The following is a 17,988-nucleotide window of genomic DNA, read 5'->3' on the forward strand; positions in this document are numbered from 1 at the left end:
AAATCCGTACTTTCTAAAAAACACAACCGAATAAATATGCATGCACTTTAAAATAATTTTAAAACATACAGCATAACTGAAACCGGCAAATAATAACTTCCTTCTGAACTCATACTACACACGACCGCACTACTGCAAAGGTTGCGCTCCAGCTACCTTAGACTGCTGTCAGCATTCTATATCTCCAAGAGAAAAGACGTTCGAAGAATACTCCGTTCTGGTTGGTCAGTTTTCTTTAAGACCAATAAAAAAACATTATTCTCCCACCTTAGTCAGTGCTTTTCATGACTAACCAATCAATAAATAACACACTTTCGAACTGATCGAAGTGTACTTTCTCCCAAAACATATATTTAACATTCTGATATTTTGTTCATACTTTACATTATTAACAATATTCATTTACATTAGAATTAGCTTTCCTTTTACCATAAACTTGCTAAAATATTGCGATACAAAATTCCCTGTCGTCTGCAAACACACTGTCTTAAAAATTTCTCACGCTAGTTCGTACAGCGTTTGAATGTAGAATAATGATCTACGTATTTACTTTAGCCCACATTCACGTATCATTCGCACTATTAAAAGCATATACAAAACTGTGCCAACATGAAACTTCCTGGCAGATTAAAACTGTGTGCCCGACCGAGACTCGAACTCGGGACCTTTGCCTTTCGCGGGCAAGTGCTCTACCAACCGAGCTACCAAAGCACGACTGACGGCCGGTCCTCACAGCTCTACTTCTGCCAGTACCTCGTCTCCTACCTTCCAAACCTTACAAAAGCTCTTCTGCGAACCTTGCAGAACCAGCACTTCTGAAAGAAAGGATATTGCCACAGCCTGGGGGATGTTTCCAGAATGAGATCTTCACTCTGCAGCGGAGTGTGCGCTGACATGAAACGTCTTGGCACATTAAAACTTTGTAGAGCACTTGCCCGCGAAAGACAAACGTCCCGAGTTCGAGTCTCGGTCGGGCACACAGTTTTAATCTGCCAGGAAGTTTCATATCAGCGCACACTCCGTTGCAGAGTGAAAATCTCATTCTAAACACATCCCCCAGGCTGTGGCTAAGCCATGTCTCCGCAATATCCTTTATTTCACGAGTGCTAGTTCTGCAAGATTCGCAGGAGAGCTTCTGTAGAAGTTTGGAAGGTTGGAGACGAGATACTGGCAGAAGTACAGCTGTGAGGACCGGCCGTGAGTCGTGCTTCGGTAGCTCAGATGGTGGAGCACCTGCCCCCGCAAGGCAAAGGTCCCGAGTTCGAGTCTCGGTAGGGCACACAGTTTTAATCTGCCAGGAAGTTTCATATCAGCGCACACTCCGCTCCAGAGTGAGAATCTCAATCTGTACAAATATTTTAAAAAAGCGTTCAAGAAAAAACAGAATAATTTACAAAAACAAACTCTTGACCTGTTTCTTGAATGTCTCTGTGTGCTGCTGCTCTCTGCTGGATGAAAATTAGAGCTACGTATTAGACTGAACATCTGTCATTGTGCACGCAAGAGTCAATCTCCCGATACATAGGTTCTAGACAAGAGCGATATAAGGCGCCACGCCTCGTACTGAATTACAAATTACACGAACTTTAAGTTCTAGAAAGAAGAATTATTCGAAAAATACTCAGACCGCTATGAAATACAGAGGTTTGGAAACCGAGAAGTAATGAAGAACTATATCGTGACGTAGAAAACACAGCTGAAACGCTACGGAAGTTGCGACTGGTATTTTTTGGACATTTATACAGAATGAACTGCAACAGGTTAAGCAGACAGATTTTTAACATCTTTAGGACAATAAGACAGCAATAGCCAGGATTCAAGAAGTTAAGAGAGATTTGGGAAGAAACAACATAAATGATAAATATACAACAGAAAGAGAGATTTTTAGGAAGGAAGTGTTAAAAACGGAAGTATCCCAAGGAGGGAGGAAGAAGAAGACAGAGTCAAAATGGTCTGAGGATAGAAAAAGGATACCCAGAGAGAAGATGAAAGAGTACTGGAACAAGAAGAAAGAAGAACAAAGGAGGAAACATTTAAATTAGCCTGTGATGCTTAGTTAACCCAAACGGAAAAAGAAAGAATTGCTCCCTACGTAGCTGGACGTCAACAAAATATGTTTGATTGCAGAAGCGAAAAATTGTGATAGAAATTTCATGAACATGTCTCGCTGCAACGAAAAGTGGCCCATCTCGCGTATCATGTCCATGGCACTCTCTCCCCTGTTTCGCGCTAATTAAAAACGAGCTGCCCTTCTTCGAACTTTCTCTGTGTCCTCCGTCAGTCCTATCTGGTAAGGATCCCATACAGCGCAGCAATACTTCTGAAGGACAATCGCAATGTAGGCAGTCTCTTTAGTACATCTGTTGTATCTTCTCAGTGTTTTACAAATAAAGCGCCACCTAGGACTGATAACGATGTCCTCACACTTTTCTTTATTTAGAGTCAGCTGCCACTTTTCATACCACACAGGTATCTTATCCAAATCTTTTAGAAATTATTTGTTATTTTATTATGATTTTACTAGACGTAAATGAGAACATCGTCTGCAAACAGTCCAAGAGGGCTATTCAGATTCCCTCCCGAATTGTTTATGTGGATTAGGGACAGCTGAGCACCAACAACATTTCCTTGGGGAACGTCAGATACCACTTTTGTTATACCCTTCGCGATTTACTGCAAACTGTGACCTTTCTCTCTCGCCACAACTGGGACTATACTCCAGGAGCACGCTGTTTAATCGGAAGCCACTTATGGGGGTCAAAAGCCCCTGGTAATCTAAAAATGTGGAATCAATTTGAGATCCCCTGTCGATAACACTCATTGTCTCGTCTGACGAGTGAAGAACTAGTTTCGCTTCACAAGAACAATATTTTCTGAATATTTGCTGTAATTTATTCTACGCGGATTCACCAAAATTATAATTTTGTAAGTAATTTTAATAAAAACGATGCTCAGCGTAACCGACTGCACAGCGAAATCTGATTCAAGAACTAGATGGGTTTATCGCTTAGCACTGTAGGAAAGTAACTTAAGACTTCCGATTTATTAATATGTATCAGCATTTTTCTCTATAGAATAACTGTAAGCTACCTAAACGAATGGAAAACAAACTAGATGTGGCATACTACCCTTCCACACGTGAACGCTTCGAAACATCTATCGTGGCTATCAAACTATGACACTATATCGGAGCACTCGGACCATCAGTTGTGTGGGTAGCAAAGTGTATGTCTCTAAACAAGGAGACTCAATAAAACCTTCGAATTACAAGAAAAGAATTTCTTGTGAAAAGGCAGTAGGACCAAGGGTCCTACCAGATGGCAGGCGATGGAACAAATCCAATCGTTAACTCTACCCACACCAAGAAAACCTTCCCTAGCCGTCAAAAGATAACAGCTTTCTACGGCCACCTACCGCGTGAACCTGGACAGGCTGTCCTTTAAGATCATCAAAGTGGCAGTGGCCAACAAGGGTAAAGCCACTGAGTACCTGTCGATCAGGCAAACAGAGAATGACTTAGTAGAACTTCATGTAAAGTAAGATTTAATAACTAACAGTGCTGACTACCATTCAGCTACTGAAATCAGGCCTTTCGTACCATCCCTTTCAAGAGCACAACGGAGCCAGAAGTGATATGAGGAACAGCATATATATTTTAGCGGGAAATGAAGTAATGTTGTGGAAACAGAAAACATCAGGGCACTAAAAAGAGAACCGCTACCAAACTTCACCAAGATCACTAAAAGCACCGTGTTCCAGAGGTGGCCCAAACGCTTTTTAAAAAAATACCAAACACATAAGAAAGACCTACTCTTTCAGTGGTCTTACGACTGCAACCGATGACGAATGGCAGAGCGTAAGTTAGTCGCGTGAAGACTCTCCTTAGATGAACTGAATGTATGAATGTAGCTGTCTATAGGTACAACGACTAACAACTTCCATAATGTTATTTATCCAGCCACAGAAGGCTGATTTTAGAATTCCTTTTTTATTTATGCAGCATATCGACCAGAAGAAACGTTGGAGCAGCAACAGTTCTGGCTGGAGAAACAAGTAAATTTCATATCCCATGCACCTACTTTGCTTGCTTCCTATACCGCTGCGTCTTGCTCCAGTCCTCATTCGGCAGAAATTGACAACATTTGCCCTAGCACACGCTAGCCGACCTTCGCGGTTTTCCAACACAGTGGCCAAGTAGCAGCAACGTCTCCACTGTTGAATATGTTCGAGCTGTGTAGGCGGCAGCTGTGTGAGGCACTGTTACGACGTAAACTACGTCAGTAAGCGACCTCTGTCCGGTAGCGGTCTTTTCTCTGTGGTGATTCTGGGACGAAATACCAGTGCAGAAATAAAACTGCCACAACAGCATGCACTTACCGGAAGATCTGTAAGGGAAGGGCAGGAAAATTCACGTGAACTCTAGTTTAATTCCTAAACCGTGTTCTAGTGTTCAGAGACGCTTCCTATATATCGAAGGGTGCCGTTTCGATTGCTGGCTAGGTCGGAGATTTTCTTTGCTTGGGGACTGTTTAACTGTGCTGTACTCATTATTTCATGCCGTTTTCATCATAAAGAAGAGTAAATCGCTGAAATGGCGCCATATAGGACTTGCACCAAGCAGCCGACCAACCCCAGATGGGGTCTCCCGGCCAGTAATGCCCTACCACCATTTTTGTTTTGATTTTTTTTTCTTCGGTCTGTCTTTTGCGCCACGTCTGCGCCTGCGCTTGTGGCGGGGGCCTATCTCGCGCCTCCACTTGTTATCACCAGTGCCTGCATCATCAGCATTTTGACAACCACTGTGGCCTTTCCTTGTTGTGCACCAATTAAAACTCTAACACTCCACCATCTTCCTTTCTCTGCCTCGTGATGACTGGGTGTTGTGTGATGTCCTTGGGTTAGTTAGGTATAAGTAGTTCTAAGTTCTAGCCGACTGATGACCATAGATGTTAAGTCCCATAGTGCTCAGAGCCATTTGAACCATTTTGAACCAGCTTCCTCACCAAAACTGATGCACTCATGGTTCGGCATTATTTTCATATCCTCCCATTTGACTAAAACTTATAGCTGCACAAGCGACTTGATCTTTGTTGACATAGAAATATCGGACTCTGAATTGGGAGACACTGCAGACACATTTCGTTCCAAACATTGCTGACACTGTGTGAGATTTCAACAACAAAATTTTTTTTTGTAGCTCAGTGGCTAAATATATTACAAATTATTAAAGTTTCTGATTGAACAATTTATGTAGTTAAATATTTTTCATTAATCTTAAGACTGGTTTTTTGTCAACAGACGTGACTTCCCCTCCTGTGTCAACCTCTTTATCTCATACCGTAGTAGCAGTCGCGCCGTACCTCCTCAATTATTATATCTGTCCGTCCCTATAGTTTTTGATCTCAATGTCTTCCTCTAGTACCCTAGGATTTATTCCTTGTAGTATTAACATGTATCTCCCTTCTTCTAGTCGGTGTTTTCCACATGCTCCCTTCCTTGCCGATTCTCTGAAGGACTTAAGCACTTTCTGTTAGCTCATTTAATTTTCAACGTCCTTTGTAACACCATACCTGAAAATGCTTCAGTTCTTTTTCGGTTTTGCGCTGCCCATAAAATAGTATTAAGCGATTTCGTGTGTGAATGGGTGTGGATCTAGTTGTAAGTGACGATGACGAGAAATGTAAATCTTATGTTTTGCTCTGTTTATCATCTTTATCGTCCATTTCACTTCGGTCTGGCATTTACCAGAGATTTCAGAGCTAATTTTATTTATGTTCCACATTGCGTTCCATCGCTGTTAATACCTTACTGTACATAGAAAACGTCGCCTCAGCTGCTGCTGAGAAATGCTTTAATTTCTGCTACTGGATGCGTTCATTGATCATTTTCAGGTGACGGACGTCTAGAACCTTGGTACAAATGACAGCAGTTTCTTTATGGTCGAGCTCCATGACAGAATAATAAAGAGTACAATAGCATCTGCAGCACAATGATGAAGTGCCAAACCGAATTGAGCCAACTGCATAATACATCTGCGAGCACGAAGCGTTGCTTATTCCATGCCTGTGCACAGGCACGACGTGTAGCTAACTGCCTTCAAATGGCTCTGAGCACTATGGGACTTAACTTCTGAGGTCGTCAGTCCCCTAGAACTTACAACTACTTAAACTAACTAACCTAAGGACATCACACACACCCATGCCCGAGGCAGGATTCGAACGTGCGACCGTAGCGGTCACTCGGTTCCAGACTGTAGCGCCTAGAACCACTCGGCCACCACGGCCGGTTAACTCCCTTCGTCTTGGCTGTTCCCCACTATGCTTTAGAGACGTTTCTACTTGTTAGTATTCCATTATGCAGCTCGGCGTAAAACCTGTTCAAATTGTTCCTTTCTTAATGATCCTGACTGATCGCCATATTAGATTAAGGCTTGCAATTCAAAGACTGTAACTATCTTAGCAACCCAAAGTCAATCATTGTCGAAACACGTCATTTAATAGCCTCACATACGTGAACTGATAACTACAAGTTAAGAGTTTGAAACGTCCTCTTAGAAAAAATTATACAAGACTGTGCTTAAACTGAAACACAATATTTTTGGCGGAACGCAATCTGACTTCCAAAAATCCCTACGAAAGAATGGCCCTGACATTAACCTATACGTTTCACAAATCACTTACCTCACAAAAATCTTCGTTACTCAAGCTACTGCAATACAGCGAGCGCCACTACTGCCAGCTAAATAAAAGATTCAAACTACTGAAGGCACTAACTACTGATAGGCATAGTTAGCAAATGAAAGATTTTAATAGAGAACAAACAATGTATTTACCTCACTAGTCATAATATATATAGCAGTTCATGAGACCAATTCTTACAAATTTCAAACCTCCGCCATCTCTCTCCCCACGTCCACCACCGCTGGCGGCTCACCTCCAACTGCACAACGCTACGCTCTGTTAGCATCCAGCTGCCGCTGCCCAACACTACAATGGCAGACAACAATGCAAACCAGCCACAGACTGCACACGGCACAGCCAGTGATTTTTATACAGAGCGCTACGTGGCGGCGGCGTTACCAATAAAAAAACCTAAACAGCCTACTTACAAGTTGCTCTCGCATTAGAACTAACACTGGTTCAAAAATGGCTCGAATGGCTCTGAGTACTATGGGACTTAACATTTGAGGTCACCAGTCCCCTAGAACTTAGAACTACTTAAGCTAACTAACCTATGGACATCACACACATCCATGCCCGTTGCACAATTCGAACCTGCGACCGTAGCGGTCACTCTGTCCAGACTGAAGAGCCTAGAACCGCTCGGACACACCGGCCGGCGAACACTGATTCTACTAAGCATGAAGCAATTACTGAGAGCATCGGGACCATACAAAATATGCCCTTCCGTAGCAACGAATATGCTTTATAACTCAGCCTCGAGGGACTAGAATGAACCTGAGCGGCCATTAGAGCAGATGGTTCTGGTTTACTCACTTTTGCGCAGCACCAAACCTGTGTGTCGAATAGACCTCTCTTATATGAGAAAACCTGTACAGTAGACATGTTAACGATCTGAACGGACTGTCATTATGAAGATTTTGTGACTAAGCTCACTTGAGACAGCAGCGTCGGACTGCGACGTCAAAGGCAGGAAATTATCTGTGTGTTGAATGTCGCCAATGACTTGATCCTTCGTCGGTGTCCTATCTTAACTGGGCTAAAAACAAATGTTTCCTGAAAATAAAAGGTGCGCTGCGGTACGAAGAAAGAGATGTGGCAAAATTAAAACTGTTAAACTCCAGGCTAATCTGCTTTTTTGCTTTCTGTATCTATTTTTTCCATCTTAGGGCGGGGGTTCCTCTCCTTCATCTGAGACGTATCCCAGTTAAAAATTTTCATTGGACACCAATTGTGAGGCATTCTCGTATGTGCACCCTGTTGTCCAAACTTTTTATTATGGGGCACATTATCGGCATTGGCTTCCATACCTCCTCATTTCGTTTCCTATCTTGCCTCATTAACAGTAGACATCTCCTCATATAGCCCATTTCCACTGTTCTAATTTTCTCCCCTATTTGCTTGTCTGAGGCCACATCACAGCTGCATACAGAACTATGTCGCCCAACAGACTGTGAAATATTCTTTCCTTACTGCCCTCCCGATTATCATTATTCATTATTACACCACGCCAAGCTTTAGAGGCTCTGTTCGCCATTGCTACTGCTCAACAAATATCTCTATAAGATGTAACGGAATGATTAATTATTGTTCCCAGATGTCTTTAGCTTTTGCAGTATTTTATTTTCCTTCTCTCTCTGTCAGTTTTCACCAAATCCTGTCCCATTCCTGCAGTCAAGGAAGCAGATGAAAGCGGGAACTTGCAACACTAGCGAATCCTCAGTTACGAGTATTTGTCGTACTAGCTATTTACGACTTTTCCTTTCTTTCAGCAAAATCTATCCATTCTGTGAGTTTGTGGGGCTGAATGTACCGCTGCAGACAATATTTTGTTCTCGAGGGATATTTTAGCGATAGTTCGGTATATTCATCTTTTGGGCTTGAGGTATTGTACTTTTGCCTTGTTTGCAGTTAAAATTTTTGGATAAACGTCCCACCTTTTATGTAGAACACTGTTTTTTCTTGTTACCCGAACGTGCCTCGGCACCCACTGATGGTGGTACAGAGGTGCCGAAACATGTCTGAGTAACAAGAAGAAACATTCTTTTGTATAAAAGGCGGAATCTGTATCTAAAATAATATTTCGGTAGTTGGAGCAGTCCACGATTGAGCATTCATATTGCAAGGGAATGAAGAGAGATGTCGACCAGCCTTGTCGACACTCCCCAGTTTTCCATACTCGTTTATAGAATGGACGAAGAATATCGGCTCATTCCTGCTACTGATAAACACCCGGAAAGAGGAGTTAATGAAACGGGGGGAAAATATCAGATCCGTTTCAATATATACCAAAGAATTCCTGCATTATTTTAGATACATTTGACCTCAATATATTCAATGAACGTAACCGACATTGGAAATTAAAAGAGTTCTTAACAACTGAAGAGGTGATCTGTTAATCTGATAGAGTTATATTTTCCTTGAGACATATGAATCTTAACTTTATATTCAATAATGAAAGAAGCTGATGAAAGAAATTAAAATTTGTGCCACAACGGGACTTTGACTCTGGGTTTCATGCCTACTAGGTAGATGTGCTAACCACTACGCCACCTCAGTGTGTGACTAACACAGCTGCATGGACCACCGTAGTCGAATGCCCTCCCTAACAGAAACCTCAAATCACGTCTTCAGCACAGCCCATTGGATTACGGTAGTCAGTACAGCGTGGTAGCCATACGCTGTATTGATGTAATATTTAGCACATCTGCCTAGTAAGGAAGAGACCTAGATTCAAGTCCCGACTGTGGCACAAATTTTAATTCACTTCTTTACCTTCAATCATTATCGAACTGCATTGGTATTGTTTAATATTGTCAGAGCTCTGTGGGTAGACAGAGTGTTTCGGAAATGACGGACGGCCCGCTTACTTTCCAGACGGCGTCACGAATGGGCGGCGTGTGGGCGTTCCCGCCGGACGCGGGGGCGGTTCGGTCGCGGATGTCTGCGCTGTGCCGGTCACCGATCGTGGGGCGAGCACTGTGCGCCCGCTTCCTCGACACCGTCGCCGGATACACCGCCAACCTCAACATGGTCTGTCTCACTCTCCTTCTCAATACGTCTCTCTCCTCCCCCTACTGCTGCGCGTTTTCTCCTCACTCATTACCACTGCTCTCTCCTCGTGAGCTTACTCACTGAAATCTGACTCGAATGGCTTCCAGCTGTTCCAGACATCTGAAACTAATTTTTGATAGTGATTTATAACTCCGTTACAAAACGTGCGAGTGCTAGCCAGTCGTCACTTGATTTAACGCATTGGTTTATTATGCATCATTACACTCATACACTCTTTGTTTGGCCACCATGCACGTGGGAGCACTATCACGTCGAAAACATCAACACCTGGTTATATCTGTTAAATAAGGGTCACCTAACCATGGAAGAAGTTGTAGGAAATAGGTTTCACAAATGGAAATCTGTTTCACAATTAGCAAACTTCCATTCAGTTTTAGAAACCAATATGAAATCTTACTGGAAAGATACTCCTAGAAACAAAAACACAGAAAACTAATATGAGAAACTGAAGCTAAATATGAGACTTTGAAGTCATTAGGAAGAATGTAAGAAATGAAAAAAATAAATGCTTCGCATCTGGCCAGCTCGCATTTTTCAAAATTAAAGAGAGAAATAATACAACAAACTCAGCATTCTAGGGGCACGAACGAATAAATTAAATTTGGGATGCTCGGAACACGCGTTCTGCCATATAAAAAAAACCTCTGCGAAACCGACACTTACATCTTCAGAGTGCACGGTGAGCACAGGGTGAAAGCCAGAAAGCAAATGGTTAAAAGGTTCCTATGTACACCTTTCTAGGCTGAACACGTGTCAGAAACTCTTTTAGAGTGGCGACAGCATGCTTGTTGCCAATATCAGGATACGTGAAAGTGTTTTGAATCTAAAAACAGAGTGGAAGGTGCTAGAATGGCGTGTTGTTGTTGTCTTCAGTCCTGAGACTGGTTTGATGCAGCTCTCCTATGCTACTCTATCCTGTGTAAGCTGCTTCATCTCCCAGTACCTACTGCAACCTACATCCTTCTGAATCTGCTTAGTGTATTCATCTCCTGATCTCCCTCTACGATTTTTACCCTCCACGCTGCCCTCCAATGCTAAATTTGTGATCCCTTGATGCCTCAAAACATGTCCTACCAACCGATCCCTTCTTCTAGTCAAGTTGTGCCACAAACTTCTCTTCTCCCCAATCCTATTCAATACCTCCTCATTAGTTACGTGATCTACCCATCTAATCTTCAGCATTCTTCTGTAGCACCACATTTCGAAAGCTTCTATTCTCTTCTTGTCCAAACTAGTTATCGTCCATGTTTCACTTCCATACATGGCTACACTCCAGACAAATACTTTCATAAACGACTTCCTGATACATAAATCTATATTCGATGTTAACAAATTTCTCTTCTTCAGAAACGCTTTCCTTGCCATTGCCAGTCTACATTTTATATCCTCTCTACTTCGACCATCATCAGTTATTTTACTTCCTAAATAGCAAAACTCCTTTACTACTTTAAGTGTCTCATTTCCTAATCTAATTCCCTCAGCATCACCCGATTTAATTTGACTACATTCCATTACCCTCGTTTTGCTTTTGTTGATGTTCATCTTATATCCTCCTTTCAAGACCCTGTCCATTCCGTTCAACTGCTCTTCCAAGTCCTTTGGCGTCTCTGACAGAATTACAATGTAATCGGTGAACCTCAAAGTTTTTATTTCTTCTCCATGAATTTTAATACCTACTCCAAATTTTTCTTTTGTTTCCTTTACTGCTTGCTCAATATACAGATTGAATAACATCGGGGAGAGGCTACAACCCTGTCTCACTCCTTTCCCAACCACTGCTTCCCTTTCATGCCCCTCGACTCTTATGACTGCCATCTGGTTTCTGTACAAATTGTAAATAGCCTTTCGCTCCCTGTATTTTACCCCTGCCACCTTCAGAGTTTGAAAGAGAGTATTCCAGTCAACATTGTCGAAAGCTTTCTCTAAGTCTACAAATGCAAGAAACGTAGGTTTGCCTTTTCTTAATCTTTCTTCTAAGATAGGTCGTAAGGTCAGTATTGCCTCACGTGTTCCAACATTTCGACGGAATCCAAACTGATCCTCCCCGAGGTCCGCATCTACCAGTTTTTCCAGTCGTCTGTAAAGAATTCGCGTTAGTATTTTGCAGCTGTGACTTATTAAACTGATAGTTCGGTAATTTTCACATCTGTCAACACCTGCTTTCTTTGGGATTGGAATTATTATATTCTTCTTGAAGTCTGAGGGTATTTCACCTGTCTCATACATCTTGCTCACCACCTGGTAGAGTTTTGTCATGACTGGCTCTCCCAAGGCCGTCAGTAGTTCTAATGGAATGTTGTCTACTCCGGGGGCCTTGTTTCGACTCAGGTCTTTCAGTGCTCTGTCAAACTCTTCGCGCAGTATCTTACCTCCCATTTCGTCTTCAACTACATCCTCTTCCATTTCCATAATATTGTCCTCAAGTACATCGCCCTTGTATAAAACTTCTACATACTCCTTCCACCATTCTGCCTTCCCTTGTTTGCTTAGAACTGGATTGCCATCTGAGCTCTTGATATTCATACACGTGGTTCTCTTCTCTCCAAAGGTCTCTTTAATTTTCCTGTAGGCAGTATCTATCTTACCCCTAGTGAGATAAGCTTCTACATCCTTACATTTATCCTCTAGCCATCCCTGCTTAGCCATTTTGCACTTCCTGTCGATCTCATTTTTGAGATGTTTGTATTCCTTTTTGCCTGCTTCATTTACTGCATTTTTATATTTTCTCCTTTCATCAATTAAATTCAATATTTCTTCTGTTACCCAAGGATTTCTAGCAACCCTCGTCTTTTTACCTACTTTATCTTTTGCTGCCTTCACTACTTCGTCCCTCAGAGCTACCCATTCTTCTTCAACTGTGTTTCTTTCCCCCATTGCTGCCAATTGTTCCCTTATGCTCTCCTTGAAACTCTGTACAAGTACGAATATTACTATCAGCTTAGTCTATTTATCGCTTGCGCCTTGTCCCACAGCTACATAGGGTCGGCCATGGTTAATTCCATTTGGCATGTTAAGTTGAAGGGGTGGCCGGATGCCCTTCCTGCCGCCACCCCGTACCCCACCTGTCTTTGTCTAGTGGAATCCATGAAATAATAGGAATGTGTTCAGATGTCTGCGAGCTGTGTAACTGAGGCGGAACGTGGGGATCAGCCCGTTATTCAGCTAGCGGCATGTGGAAAACCGCCTAAAAATCACATCCAGGCTGACCGTGACACCGGCTCTCGTCGTCAATCCGCCGAGCGGATTTGATCCGGGCCGGCCCGCACCCGAGTCCAGGAAGCAGCGCGTCAGCGCTCTCGCCAAGCCTGGAGGGTGAATATTACTATCAGTTTAGTGCCGCGCCTAATAGTCATTTTTATTGTCGTATACATCACACACAGAGTCTAGTAGGATGGGCGATAGGCTCGAGGCGGTAAAATTTTCTCAAGTTGGAAGTGAAGTGAAAAGGCGATGTTCTTGCTAACGTGCATGGCAATACATACTTACAACAACTGAGGTGGGCACTTCAGAGCTTGGGAGTTCCTTCGGCTGCAAACAATGACGTATACCGGGGAATTACCTAAGGCGACCAACCCGACTTGTCCCTGGGAGCGTCACAGATGTTTGCTACTCATGACTTGAGGCAAGTCCGCTGCTCGTGGTCGTGCCGTGTGCGGTAGCGTTCTCGCTTCTCACGCCCGGGTTCCCGGGTTCGATTTCCGGCGGGGTCAGGGATTTTCTCTACCTCGTGATGACTGGGTGTTGTGTGCTGTCCTTAAGTTAGTTAGGTTTAAGTAGTTCTAAGTTCTAGGGGACTGATGACCATAGATGTTAAGTTCCATATTGCTCAGAGCCATTTGAACCATTTTTTCGAACTTGAGGCAAGTTCTGTCGCAACTTGACAGTAAACACGGACTGTACCAGAAATCGCTTCCTTAATTGAGAACCATCAACCTAGACCAAAATGTTCATACTGCCCGCTTTCATTGATGAAGCAAACTGAGCTCATACTGACTCGTAAAACGATATTGACTGACCACGTTACACATCAAAATCAGGATCTTCTGCTGCTGCGAATTTAAATAACTTGGTCGCAATTCCATACAGAATCATCAATATTTTTGGCCTTTGCCTAGCGATTCCCTTTTCTGATAAGCTGTAAATAAAGGTCAGTAAACTGAGCCAAAATCTGACGATTCTGTTAGGTTCGTGCGTAAGTTCGTAGAGTTTTTGTTTTGCATTTGGGTTTATATATCGATTGCCATTTTTTATTTGTAGTTCACTGTTGCTGTTTGAGTTTACGTATTGACATTTTGTCATCTGAAGATAGTAAGTGAAGCTCTGGACGCTAGGAAGTGGAGAGCCAAATGGAGACATCACAACATTTCCGACATATTGTGCTGTTTGAGTTTACTATAGGGGTAACAGCAGCGGAGGCAACCAGAAACATTTACACCGTGTATGGAAATAATACCTTTGGACCGAGCACGCCAGGAAAACGGTTGTTTCATTTAAAGGAGGATCTTTTTCAAATTAATGACTTTCCACTTTCAGGAAGACCTTCGGGATTTGATGAAATTTTTTTAAACGTATTAAACCAAAATTATCCACGTTAGTATACTCGAGAACTGGCAAATACGATGAGCTGTGTTCATTTCACCACCGTGTGACATTTGCAAGCAACGGCGAAGGTTCAAAAATCGGGTGTACGAGTACCGCATGTTCTAAGCCAGTCGTTGGGTGTAAAATTAAATTTTATGAGGGGCCAAAACGAAACAGTTGGATTTTGTTTAAGTTATGTAACTGAATTATTTTCAAAAGATCGTTACTATAATCTCAGTTTTGTAAGATTCTAAAACTGATTATATAAGTTATCAATAGTAACTTTTTTCTCAATTAATAGCATTAATGCGATAGAGGTTACAGGTTCCTCACATAGTCCACTGCACACATATCTTGTGCTTATTCCCGTACATTGTTGATTATAAAAGTAATACATATATGTTACAAACGCTAAATATATCATGAAATTGTCTTCTCCAAGTTATATGTAGCACCTGCCATAGTCCAAAAACTGCTTCGTAATAGATAAATGAATTAATTGACACTACCACCCAGCAGTAACTAAAGAAGGGCTACTCTCGTGCTGTACACATTGTCACTATTATTATTTCTTTCTTATCTCAGACGTTATGTCTGGTCCAAAGTGGAAAGTGACGCGGACCTTGATCAAGCGTGACTTTCTTTTAACTGTACGGCATATGTTATATTGCATTTAGGAACTTTCGGGTAATTGAACATGTACCAATAATTACGGATTTCTGTAGTTGTATATATATATATATATAAGTTTGAATGTAGCTGTATTGCATTGAAGTACTGGTGGATATTGTGTAGTTGATAGTATAATTGGTATAATGTCAACTTTATCCTGATGCCACATATCCTTGACTTCCTCAGCCAGTTGGATGTACTTTTCAATTTTTTCTCCTGTTTTCTTTTGGATATTTGTTGTATTGGGTATGGATATTTCGATTAGTTTTTTTAATTTCTTCTTTTTATTGGTGAGTATGATGTCAGGTTTGTTATGTGGTGTTGTTTTATCTGTTATAGTGGTTCTGTTCCAGTATAATAATATAATGTATTCATCTTTCTCCAGTACATTTTGTGGTGCATACTTGTATGTGGGAACGTGTTGTTTTATAAGTTTATGTTGTAAGGCAAGCTGTTGATGTATTATTTTTGCTACATTGTCATATCTTCTGGGGTATTCTGTATTTGCTAGTATTGTACATCCGCTTGTGACGAGATCTACTGTTTCTATTGGTTGTTTGCAACGTCTGCATTTATCTGTTGTGGTATTGGGATCTTTAATGATATGCTTGCTGTAATATCTGGTGTTTATTGTTTGATCCTGTATTGCAATCATGAATCCATCCATCTCACTATATATATCGCCTTTTCTTAGCCATGTGTTGGATGCGTCTTGATAGATATGTGGCTGTGTTAGATGATACGGGTGCTTGCCATGTAGTGTTTTCTTCTTCCAATTTACTTTCTTCGTACCTGTTGATATTATGTGATCTAAAGGGTTGTAGAAGTGGTTATGAAATTGCAGTGGTGTAGCCGATGTATTTATGTGAGTGATTGCTTTGTGTATTTTGCTAGTTTCTGCTCGTTCTAGAAAGAATTTTCTTTAATTGTCTACCTGTCCATAATGTAGGTTTTTTTATGTCGATAAATCCCCTTCCTCCTTCCTTTCTGCTTATGTGAATCTTTCTGTTGCTGAATGTATGTGATGTATTCTATATTTGTGGCATTGTGATCGTGTAAGTGTATTAAGTGCTTCTAGGTCTGTGTTACTCCATTTCACTACTCCAAATCAGTAGGTCAATATTAGTATAGCATAAGTATTTATAGCTTTTGTTTTGTTTCTTGCTGTCAGTTCTGTTTTCAGTATTTTTGTTGGTCTTTGTCTATATTTTTCTTTTAATTCTTCTTTAATATTTGTATTATCTATTCCTATTTTTTGTCTGTATCCTAGATATTTATAGGCATCTGTTTTTTCCATCGCTTCTATGCAGTCGCTGTGGTTATCCAATATGTAATCTTCTTTTTTAGTGTGTTTTCCCTTGACCATGCTATTTTTCTTACATTTGTCTGTTCCAAAAGCCATATTCATATCATTGCTGAATACTTCTGTTATCTTTAGTAATTGCTTGAGTTGTTGATTTGTTGCTGCCAGTAGTTTTAGATCATCCATGTATAGCAAATGTGTGATTTTGTGTGGGTATGTTCCAGTAATTCTTTACAGACGAATGGAAAAACTGGTAGATGCAGACCTCGGGGAGGATCAGTTTGGATTCCGTCGAAATGTTGGAACACGTGAGGCAATACTGACCTTACGACTTATCTTAGAAGAAAGATTAAGAAAAGGCAAACCTACGTTTCTAGCATTTGTAGACTTAGAGAAAGCTTTTGACAATGTTGACTGGAATACTCTTTTTCAAATTCTAAAGGTGGCAGGGGTAAAATACAGGGAGCGAAAGGCTATTTTTAATTTGTACAGAAACCAGATGGCAGTCATAAGAGTCGAGGGGCATGAAAGGGAAGCAGTGGTTGGGAAGGGAGTGAGACAGGGTTGTAGCCTCTCCCCGATGTTATTCAATCTGTATATTGAGCAAGCAGTAAAGGAAACAAAAGAAAAATTTGGAGTAGGTATTAAAATTCATGGAGACGAAGTAAAAACTTTGAGGTTCGCCGATGACATTGTAATTCTGTCAGAGACGGCAAAGGACTTGGAAGAGCAGTTGAACGGAATGGACAGTGTCTTGAAAGGAGGATATAAGATGAACATTAACAAAAGCAAAACGAGGATAATGGAATGTAGTCAAATTAAATCGGGTGATGCTGAGGGAATTAGATTAGGAAATGAGACACTTAAAGTAGTAAAGGAGTTTTGCTATTTAGGAAGTAAAATAACTGATGATGGTCGAAGTAGAGAGGATATAAAACGTAGACTGGCAATGGCAAGGAAAGCGTTTCTGAAGAAGAGAAATTTGTTAACATCGAATATAGATTTATGTATCAGGAAGTCGTTTCTGAAAGTATTTGTTTGGAGTGTAGCCATGTATGGAAGTGAAACATGGACGATAACTAGTTTGGACAAGAAGAGAATAGAAGCTTTCGAAATGTGGTGCTACAGAAGAATACTGAAGATAAGGTGGATAGATCACGTAACTAATGAGGAGGTATTGAATAGGATTGGGGAGAAGAGAAGTTTGTGGCACAACTTGACTAGAAGAAGGGATCGGTTGGTAGGACATGTTTTGAGGCATCAAGGGATCACAAATTTAGCATTGGAGGGCAGCGTGGAGGGTAAAAATCGTAGAGGGAGACCGAGAGATGAGTACACTAAGCAGATTCAGAAGGATGTAGGTTGCAGTAGGTACTGGGAGATGAAGCAGCTTGCACAGGATAGAGTAGCATGGAGAGCTGCATCAAACCAGTCTCAGGACTGAAGACAACAACAACAAACATGTTCCATTAATATTGTATCCATTATTTGTATTATTTAGCATGTTGGATAGTGGGTTCAGAGCAAGGCAGAACCAGAAAGGGCTTAATGAGTCTCCTTGGTATGTTCCACGCTTAATCTGTATTGGCTGTGATGTGATATTATTTGAATTTGTTTGGATATTAAGTGTGGTTATCCAATTTTTCATTACTATGTTTAGGAACTGTATCAATTTAG

General features: G+C 41.4%; 1 protein-coding gene across 1 annotated transcript in view; it reads left to right on the plus strand.

The window, feature by feature from the left end:
* Nucleotides 1–17,988, plus strand: part of LOC126278587 (lipase 3-like) — a 331,171-nt gene that overhangs the window by 254,457 nt on the left and 58,726 nt on the right. The window contains exon 5 of the mRNA XM_049978799.1: nucleotides 9,558–9,713. Coding sequence (XP_049834756.1) covers nucleotides 9,558–9,713 — 156 coding nt within the window. The remainder of the gene's footprint in view (nucleotides 1–9,557; nucleotides 9,714–17,988) is intronic.

The sequence above is a fragment of the Schistocerca gregaria genome, chromosome 6 (genome assembly GCF_023897955.1).
Source record: "Schistocerca gregaria isolate iqSchGreg1 chromosome 6, iqSchGreg1.2, whole genome shotgun sequence".
In the NCBI taxonomy this organism is placed as follows: domain Eukaryota; kingdom Metazoa; phylum Arthropoda; class Insecta; order Orthoptera; family Acrididae; genus Schistocerca; species Schistocerca gregaria.